This window comes from Penaeus japonicus, unplaced genomic scaffold (assembly GCF_977035675.1).
Source record: "Penaeus japonicus unplaced genomic scaffold, GWHDUDI00000001_assembly GWHDUDI00000004, whole genome shotgun sequence".
NCBI classification, from domain to species: domain Eukaryota; kingdom Metazoa; phylum Arthropoda; class Malacostraca; order Decapoda; family Penaeidae; genus Penaeus; species Penaeus japonicus.
This window is the reverse complement of record NW_028234406.1, coordinates 26,437,649-26,447,648: the sequence shown is the minus strand read 5'-3', so window position 1 is coordinate 26,447,648 and position 10,000 is coordinate 26,437,649. Positions and strand designations below refer to the sequence as shown.

The following is a 10,000-nucleotide window of genomic DNA, read 5'->3' as shown; positions in this document are numbered from 1 at the left end:
CTAACTTTTAAAGATGATTTGTGCCTTTAGTTTCGTAACGTCTTGCTGTCTGGTGTGCTTAAAGACGGTGGTTGAGGAAGAGGCAGACAGACAGATAGACAGACAGCGACAGCCAGAGAGGGAGATTGGGGGCGGGCCTCGCTTGTGTAAAATGGCTTTTGAATGCCGCAGAGTTTGGACACATCGTACCATCATTTTGTTTGTTTCATTTTTAGGTGCGCGTAAAATTTATTGGATTATAAACTCATCAGTATTGTTGTCGTTTTTTGTTATCACCAAAATGATTACCATCTTTACAGTGATTATCATTATTACAATTTCCACCATTTTCAACACTCATTGAAAAAAGACTTAATTTCGGTTTTACAGAGTGTGGAGAAGGGTATGTAGTGCTAGTGCGACATACACATTCATCCTAATTATAGACCGTTAACATATGCATTACGAAATTTTCGTTGGATATTCTTCATATTGTCTCGCTTAATGTCTACCATGTGCCGTGTCCCCCACCATGCTAACTTTCATCAGACAGACAGACGGATCACACCCAGGTCCGATCACTTCATCTCCCATGGTGTTTCGACTGCAATGGTTGCAATGTTACCATTCCGGAATTCGAGGGAATCAACAAACCTCGTTAGCTTCCAATCGCTGTTTAACTCCCCCCGCCCCTTCTCACCCCCCTCCCACCATACACACACCCTTCATCTCCTCCTCCTCCTTTCCTCTCCCCTTCTCCTTTGCCCTCATCTCCCCTTATTTTTCTCCCCTCGGCTCTTCTTTACCCTTTTCCCTTTCCCCTCCACTCCCTTTCTCCCTTTCCCCTCCTCTCCCCTCCTCCTTTCCCCTCCTCTCCCAGTATTCTTCTCCCCCAGCTCTCCCTACCCCCTCCTTCTAGTTCCTTCTCCCCTCCCCCCTCCTCTCCCCCTTCCACACACACCCTCCCCCTCCCATACCCCCCTTTATATGCAAATTCCAGAGTAAAATCCGACGTCCGAATCCTTTCCCCGCAGATGTTGATCTCCTTACCGACCGACCGCGTCCGGATCCTCTGACATTTAAAGAGAGGGGGTGGGGTGAGAGGGAGGAGAGAGAGAGGGGGTGGGGTAAGAGGGAGGAGAGAGAGGGAGGGTAAGGGCGAGAGAGAGAGGGCGGTCTAGGACGAGAGTAGCGAGAGAGAGAAGAAAGAGAAGGGCTTTGGGAGAGAAGGGGAGAGAGGGAGAAAGAATGTATGTGTGTGATTTGCAAGTCTGTCTGTCTGTCTGCATCTGTGTCTGCGCTTCTTCGGCTAGACGTTCCCCGTCCAAACGCGCCAGTCTTATTGGCCCAAGACACGTCATTTAGCTCTTTAGTTGATTCGTTCGTGAGTAAATTAGATTTGGAAGGTGAAGGGGAGAGGGGGAAGGGGGGCGGGGGGCGGGAAAAGTGTAGAAGGATAGCAAAGAGTTTGCTTTGTTGTTGGTGATGGAGGACAGTGTTTCTCTTACTATCATCAACTTTTTGGAGGAAGGGAGGAAAGAAAGAGAGAAGGAAACAGAGGTAGGCTCTGATATCTCTAAATTTGAATATATAGAAAGATAATCATTCTATTCCAAGTCGATCTTTCTTCCAATATTGTTTTCCCTTTTCTCTGCTTCTTGCTCTCTCTCTCCACGCAACTTGGCCGTCTTGAACTTCATACATCTCTTTAATTCGAGTTCAGAGGGTCCCCCGGCTCCCTGCTATTTAACTTACCTTCGTTGTGTCCACAGATGCGCCACCCCCTTCCACACCCCTTTCCCACAATCTTCATCCCCTCCCCCTCCCTCTCCCTCTCCCTCTCCCTCTCCCTCTTCCTCTCCCTCTCCCTCTTCCTCCACACCCTACTGCTCTCCTACCTTGTTTTTATTACACGTTTAGTGACGTGAGAATACATCGCGTCCCTGTTTGTGTAAAGAGTGGTGTATTGTGATGATTTGTGGTGCGAGTGACAGAAAAAAAATCGCGCCCTAGTGCGCCCGGGACTCTTTAGTGGGGAGAGGAGAGTAGGGGGCTGGTCTGTGAGCGAGGGGGGGGGCTGACTGAGTACCATGTATGAGTGTTCAGATTGTGCGTTATGTTTTCCCCTATTTCTGTTTGTGCGAGTTATTTCAAGTTTTGTTGTCAGCTTGCCAGTTAACGATGTCACTGCCTCTTAAGATAATGTTTCCCGAGTCCACCGGAGAACGCTTAGAATGTTCGACGCTGGAATTTCACTCACTTTGGGATTTTTCCGTTTTGTTGCGTTGTTTGCCGAGTCATTAATTACTTTATTAATGTTTTAGCTTTTTTCAAAATATATATTTGTAAATAGTGGCCGAGAGTTGTGTGAACAGTTGTCCAGGAGAGACCCAGATAGTGCAGTGAGTGTGCAGCTTTCTGCGGCAGTGAGTTTCATGTGCGTGCGTGTGTATGTTGGCCGTGACGTCATGGCCGCCACACACTCGCCCGCCACCTGCTAGATCTGGCGCTTACCGTCCAGACCTCGCATGCTCGGCCCTCCCGAGTCAGTTGTCAGTTGACTAGTGGCTGTGGTGGGGTGAGGACACGGCTGGGCTAGTACGCACGCACACGACTCTCACTCGATACCGCTCTGCTCTTGCTACCCCAACTCACCCCTGCCTTCTGCCCACAGAGCGGCAGTCTCGGCACCACCGAAGAGCGACTTCGCATCAAAATGGAAGGTCTCATCAGCGTCAATATGGACGACCAGAGGTTCGCGGTCCTAAGTTACGAGCAGGTTCGACGACTGAATGATGTGCTGCATGAGGTCGTGCCCATCCACGGACGCGGGAACTTCCCGACGCTAGAGATCCGCCTGCGGGATCTGGTGTCGATGGTGAGGGCCAAGCTGGAGGCCGACTCCATGACAGTGCGGGACATTCGCATCAACGGCGGCGCCGCCTCGCACATCCTGGCCACGGAGGCCGACCAGGCCTACAACGACCTCGACCTCATCTTCGCCGTGGACCTGAGCAGCCCGAGGAATTACGACCGCGTGAAAAATGCAGTGCTCGAAGTGTTAGTGGACTACCTGCCCGAGGGCGTGAGCAAGAAGCGCATGTCGTCGTGCTCCATGAAGGAGGGCTACGTCAACAAAATGGTCAAGGTGAACGACTCGGACCGCTGGTCGCTCATCTCGCTCTCCAATAACGGCGGCAGGAACGTCGAGCTCAAGTTCGTCGACAGTATGAAGCGACAGTTCGAGTTCTCTGTTGACTCCTTCCAGATTGTTCTCGACTCCCTCCTGCTGTTCTACGACTGCGCTGAGATGCCCATCAGCGAGAACTTCTACCCGACAGTGGTTGGCGAGAGCGTGTACGGCGACTTCTCTGAGGCGCTCTACCACCTCCAGAAGAAGTTCATCGCCACCAAGAACCCCGAGGAGATCCGCGGCGGCGGCCTGCTCAAGTACTGCAACCTGCTCGTCAAGGACTACGAGCCCGCGCGCCCCGAGGAGATCAAGACGCTGGAGCGGTACATGTGCTCGCGCTTCTTCATAGACTTCCCCGACGTGAACCAGCAGCAGTCCAAGCTGGAGGCGTACCTGTGGAACCACTTCGTGGGCGCCGACGAGGCGCTGCGCTACGAGTACCTGATGGTGCTGCACCGAGTGGTGGACGAGTCCACCGTCTGCCTCATGGGCCACGAGAGGCGCCAGACGCTCAACCTCATCGACGAGTTGGCCTGCCAAGTCTTCTACACCGAACAGCAGCGGCTCTACGCCAAGCAGCAGCAGCACTGCAGCGACACCAGTAGCAACAGCAGCAGCAGCAGCAGTAGCAGCAGCAGCAGTTTCGACGTCCACATAGCTCCTCCACCGCCCGTCATCTACAGCAACGGCTACTACTACGCGCCCATCGTGCCCGCGCCCGCACCGCCGCAGTCGTATACGTGCACGTGCGGGTGGTTGCAATGCGCCTAGTGCCAGTGCCCTGCCCGGGTTCCTCGGGCCCCGCGCCCGACCGCGGCCCGCTCAGTGCCAACAGCAAACACCTGGTGACGTTGTGTTGGGCTGGCCCTCGAGCCGCGCCGCGCCGTCCGCCGGGGAGTGAGTGGTACGCCACCGGGACACATGCGGCGGCGGCAGTGACTTGTGATGCCTCGATTTTCCATTGACGCGAGGCAGTGGCGGCGACAGGGCCAGACCAGCGGTGGCGAGCAGGCAGCAGCAGTGACAGCAGGCTGGTGGCAACTGGGCCCTGCTGCCCTTGCTGCTGCCGACACTGCTGACCGCAGCGCCACCGACAATTGTGATATGTACATGACGAGTAAGTGTGTAGTTCCGTTCAGTAGGATTCCACGCCATAGCCACCGACCGTGTGTCGTTACGTTCGCCAAAGGAGTATTATTTCAATGACTGATGATAATGGAGTGACCTGTTCAGTGAGCCCACATGACCAGCACACGATCGTTACCAGCTGGAGGCTCGCCAGGTGGTGACGTCAGGGCGACATGTTGCCGACCCAGCAAGGCACGCACGCACGCACGCACGCACGCTCACTAAAGACTGTTTGATGGACTAAAGTGATTCTTGCGAGACCAGAAAGAGGGGAAATACAAAATACTAAAATGTAAGCTGAAAAAGCGAGTGGCAGACAGCGAGACTGAGATGCCTGCCAGAGCGAGCGAAGGCAGAGTTGCCAGGCGTGCACGAGGCAGCGACGCTCTCTCGGGCGCGAGGGGGGAGGCGCCCCCTTGCCCGACAGGTGGTGACAACGTTGCCCGAGAGAGGAGAGACTGACAATGGATATGACAGTGGATGTGGTGCCGTCCATCCCTTCGTCCCTTCCCCTCAAGTCCCTACATACGTCATCTCCCAGTCCCTCTTCCCTCCCCTCACCCCAGGACAGGGAGTCGTAGTGCGTGTGTCTGTGTGCGCACGTGTGTGCAGCCGCGGGGTCGTGCCTCCAGAACCACGCTGGATGGACGCACCTGCCCCTGCGCCCCTCACGCCCACCCCCGACCCCTTCCTCCTGCTGTGGGTGCCATTGATAAGCAGACTCCCTAACCTCCCTTCCACCCCCCCTCCCCTACCTCCTCCTCCACCTCCTTCACCGCCACCCTCGGGCCCTCCTGACCCCCACCCCCCAGGTGGTGGTTCCCCTGCAGCCAAGTCTACAGGATGATACTGACCTCCTTGACCCGAGGCCCCGACCCCTGACCCAGCACCTCCTGCGTGTGACTCTGGTCATGGCAGCCTCAGGTGGTGGGTCGGATCCTGGAGGATCGGCGGCCAACTCTACGACCGTGAGGTAAGTCGTTCAGACCGTTCCTGGTCGTCTGGGCTTGCCCCGACGCCAGATTGTGTAGGCTGTGATTTTACTCACACACACACTCACACACACACTCACACACACACACACACACACACACACACACACACACACACACACACACACACACACACACACACACACACACACACACACACACACACACACACACACACACACACACACTCTCACACACACACACATACACACATACACACACACGTGCGCGCCATTTAATTTATTTGATATACATATATTTTCTATATATAAACCTGTTTTCCATTAGATATAACTTGTCCATAATGAAACCAACTATAGTATGTATCGTGCATAACCAATACTTCCACTGTATATAAAAATGATGACGATGATAGTAAATAGTAACAATAGTAACAGTTAAAATTGTGAAGATTAACGAAGGAAAACATGTTAGTGTGAACTCTCAAATGATCCATGTTTGTACAATGAGCTTATTCCCCCGTGTTGAAGAAAGGTGAATTTCGCCCTTATGCCACCCTGTCCTAAGGCTCGGGGGTATCCCGCCCTGTGGCTTTCCCGTGTTATCAGTGATTTCACCTGTTATCTAATCACTTTCGCTTGCCGATAGATAAGGAAATGGGGGAGAAGATAACGAGGGAGCGGTCAGAGTAAGTCACCAGACAGTTCGAAGAAAAAAATATTTTGTTATTTCCTTGTTTTCTTTTTTTGAGTTCGTGGTTACGAAAAGGAAGCGAGTTTTGTGGTAGCGGCTGTTCAGAGTTCATCATCATTGATGGCAACCTGATTTACTATTAGTATAACTATTATGGTTAGTGTTTTTGCCCTTTGCCTTTCTTGTTTTCCTTGCAAAGTCTTTGTTTTGGTTCTTATTCTCGTCTGGAGTTTTTTTGTTTTGTTTTTTTAAATATTTTTCGTTCCATTTTCTAGCAACATCAGCCTCTACACCCCCCCCTCCTTCTATCATCTCTCTAACTATACATCTCTCCCTTCATCTCACCAAATGAACTCTCCCATACTGTAGACACTGTAAGATAGAAGATAGATATAGAAAGCTAAAAGATAACACCGACGTACTTGATCTTACTCCGCCTTCTTAAAGGGATGTCATTGCATAAGATACTTTTTTTCTGCTTCCCTGGCATTCCTTATCGACCGCAGTGGAACATGAGGGAATGACGAAGGCTGCGTCCGAGCGTTTTCCAAGTTCCTTCCTTGTAAGGTCTTTTTTATTATTGTTGTTACTGTTGGTGTTGCTGCTGATTATTTTGTTATTGTTGTTGGTCATGGTATTCTTACGGTTATAGCTATTGGTAATGTTATTAGTATTATCTTTATCATTATTATTTTTGTGACTAAAAGATTTGTTATTCGTCAAGGATATTAGGACCTGCTACCTGGCATATGTGGGCCGTCTCTGCACGCGGGAAGGGTGGCGCTTGTGGGTTGCCCGGAGAGGAATGGTCGTGTTTATTTCTCGTGTTCCCCGTGCCAAGGACGGGCGTGGTCGGGCCGCTTACGGGAGAAGGGGGGGGAGGGGGGTACTAGTGACATCGAAGGCCGTTAAAGCGGAGGACATAGTACCTGACCCGGTTTCAGCCATATGGTTGATGCTCGCTCTCTCTCTCTCTCTCTCTCTCTCTCTCTCTCTCTCTCTCTCTCTCTCTCTCTCTCTCTCTCTCTCTCTCTCTCTCTCTCTCTCTCTCTCTCTCTCTCTCTCTCTCTCTCTCTCTCTCTCTCTCTCTCTCTCTCCCTCCCTCCCTCCCTCCCTCCCTCCCTCTCTCCCCCTTCCACCCTCTTCTCGCAATGACATGGACGTCGGTGATTTTATATATAGCGAAACGCCTAAATTCCCACAAGGAAGTGACGACTCATAACCCCCCCCCCCCTTGGTGCTCGAAAAACAGCTGGCATTCGATAGCTGTGCTGGACTGGACGACCGGCACTGAAGATGGGTCGCTGTGAAGCCCCGCTCCCTCGTTATACGGGAGAGGGAGGGGGAGGTGGTAGGGAAAGAGTACGATAAAGGAGGTGGGGAAAGGGGAAGGATAGTGGGGGGAGGTGGGGAGGTGAGGAGAGGGGAACGATAGAGGTGGGGAGGCACGGGCGAAGGTGCACAAATCCGGAGTGGAAGCAGAGGCGACCGTTGGATATTGATTGCGGCACACCTCAAGGTCGAGCCAGACGCTGTTGCACGCTCCGGCACTTTTATTTCTCTTGGATAAGTTTTTGTATTTTTTTAGAGGCAGGATCCAAGAGAGTGGGATTGGTAACGGGGGGGGGAGGGGGGCGTGCTTTATTTCAGGGAGGGGAGGATCAGTGTCTCGAAGATAGGATAGGATAGGAGGGGAGGGGAGGGGAGGAAGGAAGCAAGCAGTGTCCCCTGCTGCCTGATCCTCGCACCCTTTTAATCCCCGGATGTGAGGTGAGCTTCAAGTGCGACGCGCGTAATCTCTCTCTTGTCGCGCGAAAGATCATCGGCCGGAATCGACGCCGGCGCGATCCGATGACTTGCGTATGTCGTCTTTTGCTTCGCTTACTCCTCGCTCTCGCTCTCTTTTTTTATCCTCATATTTGGCTTCCTCCTTCCTCTCTTCTGTACCCTCTTCCTCTTCCTTCCCCTCTTTAACTTCTTCCTTTTCTCCTCTCCTCCGTTTCTTTTTTTCTCTTTACCTCACCCCACCCCTCTCTCCTCCCTCTCCTCTCTCTCATCTCTCTCTCTCATCTCTCTCATCTCTTCCCTTCGCCCGTCACACACTCCCTCTCCCCTTTCTCCTCCCTCTCTCAACCTTCTCCCCCCTTTCATCTCGGATCTGGACACTCCATGGCCACAGGGCCAAGGTGCCACCACAGGGCCAGGGATGAGGGCCACCTGACTTAGTACGCAGCGAGGCAATGGCTGGACCGCTTTCACGTGCGCACTGGAGGGAGGGTTGAGCGAGCGAGCGCGATGGGGATGCGTGTAGTGCGTACGTGATTATTACGTGCTTGCGTTCGTGCTTGGGGAGTCGAGCTCGTGGGTGTGGGTTGCGAGATTTTTTGTTTTGTATCATTGTAGTAGCTGTTTTTTTTTCCCCTTAAGTGAAATAGGAGGTTAGAGAAGAGGGGGGGAAGGAGAGGGAGAGAGGGGAAAGGGAGAGGAGGTTATTGTTGCCATTGCTCTATCATTGTTTTAAGATTATTGAACGAAAAGGCAGATGGTGTTGATATCATGCTGGGCCTATTTTCTCTCGAGGCATCCGTCTTTAAGAGAGCCGACGAACATTGGGGCCGCGGTCTCGGTTTTGATATTCTGCGGCGCGCCAGACGTTGGTTCCCGCAGGCTCCTCTCCCCTTTCCCCTCCCCTCCTTCTTCCCTCCCCTCCCTCTCCCCTTCCCTCTCCCTCTCCCCTTCCCTCTCCCTCTCCCATTCCCTCTCCCTCTCCCCTTCCCCCTCTCCCTTCCCCTTCCCCTTCCCCTTCCCCTTCCCCTTCCCCTTCCCCTTCCCCTTCCCCTTCCCCTTCCCCTTCCCCTTCCCTCGCCAGCGCCGGGAACCTGGGCGACGCGACGCAGCCAGGCGCTGTAGGTCGGCCGAAGAAAGTGTGCGTTTCGGTTGGGCGGAGGCGTGTAGACGACCCCCCACCCCACCCCCACCCCCACCCCATATCCCCCACCCCTGACCGCCTCTTTCTTCTCACCCCGTTTTTCAATTCTGCTTAATTAGTCCCCTGGAGGCGGCTAGGGGCTGGAGGGGGAGGGGAGAGGGGCCTCCTTTTGCCGCCCTGGTAGGCTCTGGTAACCTACATTGTGGCCGCCAGCCACTCTTCTGCGCCCCCCAGACACTTTCCTCCCCGCGGCCTTGTCATGCGGCGCCGTCGGGGGTTCTTACCCCCCCCCCCCTCTCTCTCTCTCTCTCTCTCTCTCTCTCTCTCTCTCTCTCTCTCTCTCTCTCTCTCTCTCTCTCTCTCTCTCTCTCTCTCTTCTCTTCTCTTCTCTTCTCTTCTCTTCTCTTCTCTTTCCCTGTTACACCTCCCTCTCTCTCTCCCTCTCTCTTTTTCTCCCTCTCCCCTCCCCCTCAACCACGCCCATCCTCCATGCCTATGATTCCCATACCAGATTCAGGGTCGCCCTTTTTCCATCATCATACCGCTCTCCTGAGATCATCCGAAAGTCAGAGAACTGTGAAGATAATGATAATAGTAACAATGATGAAGATAATTAATGATATGAATGATGGTGATGGGTGTGATATCGGTGGCGATAATGATGGTGGTGATGATGATGATATCGATGAACCTGGCCACTCAGACGGTCAGTTTGAGGTCCGAAAAATGGTGTTTATCGACTTTTTGGGTTAATAGCACCCCCTCCTCCCCTCCTCTCCCCCACCCTCCCTTTCCGTTGCTGCTCTTGTCGGTTAAGATCCGTTCTTGGTGGACTACAGTTGATGGGCTGAGGTCGAATTTGATGGTTGTTGGTGAGTGAGGGGAAACGGAGAGGGGGAGGGAGAGAGGAGTGTAGAGAAGAGAGAGAAAATAAAAAAGAGAGGGAGAGGGAGAGAGAAAGAACGAAAAAAAAGAGTGAGAGGGAGAGAGATTGAAGAGAGAGAGAGGTGGATATGGGGGGGGGAGGCAACAACTACATCGCCGCCACTACCAATCGCTCCCTGCATGCATGGGTTGATGACTCTGCCAGGGAATGCCATGCAGGCGGGGTGTGTTGCCTCTGTT

The 10,000-nt window shown here is 53.1% G+C and overlaps 2 protein-coding genes across 3 annotated transcripts in view; both read left to right on the top strand.

The window, feature by feature from the left end:
- LOC147471984 (terminal nucleotidyltransferase 5C) overlaps positions 1 to 4,556 on the top strand; it is a 282,249-nt gene extending 277,693 nt beyond the window's left edge. For both annotated transcript variants that reach the window (XM_086536384.1, XM_086536385.1), the window contains exon 2: positions 2,654 to 4,556. In XM_086536384.1, the coding sequence (XP_086392510.1) occupies positions 2,654 to 3,943 (1,290 nt within the window). In that variant the 3' untranslated portion in view covers positions 3,944 to 4,556. The remainder of the gene's footprint in view (positions 1 to 2,653) is intronic.
- A 137-nt stretch (positions 4,557 to 4,693) lies between these two features.
- Positions 4,694 to 10,000, top strand: part of LOC122252161 (uncharacterized) — a 53,246-nt gene continuing 47,939 nt past the window's right edge. The window contains exon 1 of the mRNA XM_043014483.2: positions 4,694 to 5,273. Within this exon, the coding sequence (XP_042870417.2) occupies positions 5,212 to 5,273 (62 nt within the window). The 5' untranslated portion in view covers positions 4,694 to 5,211. The remainder of the gene's footprint in view (positions 5,274 to 10,000) is intronic.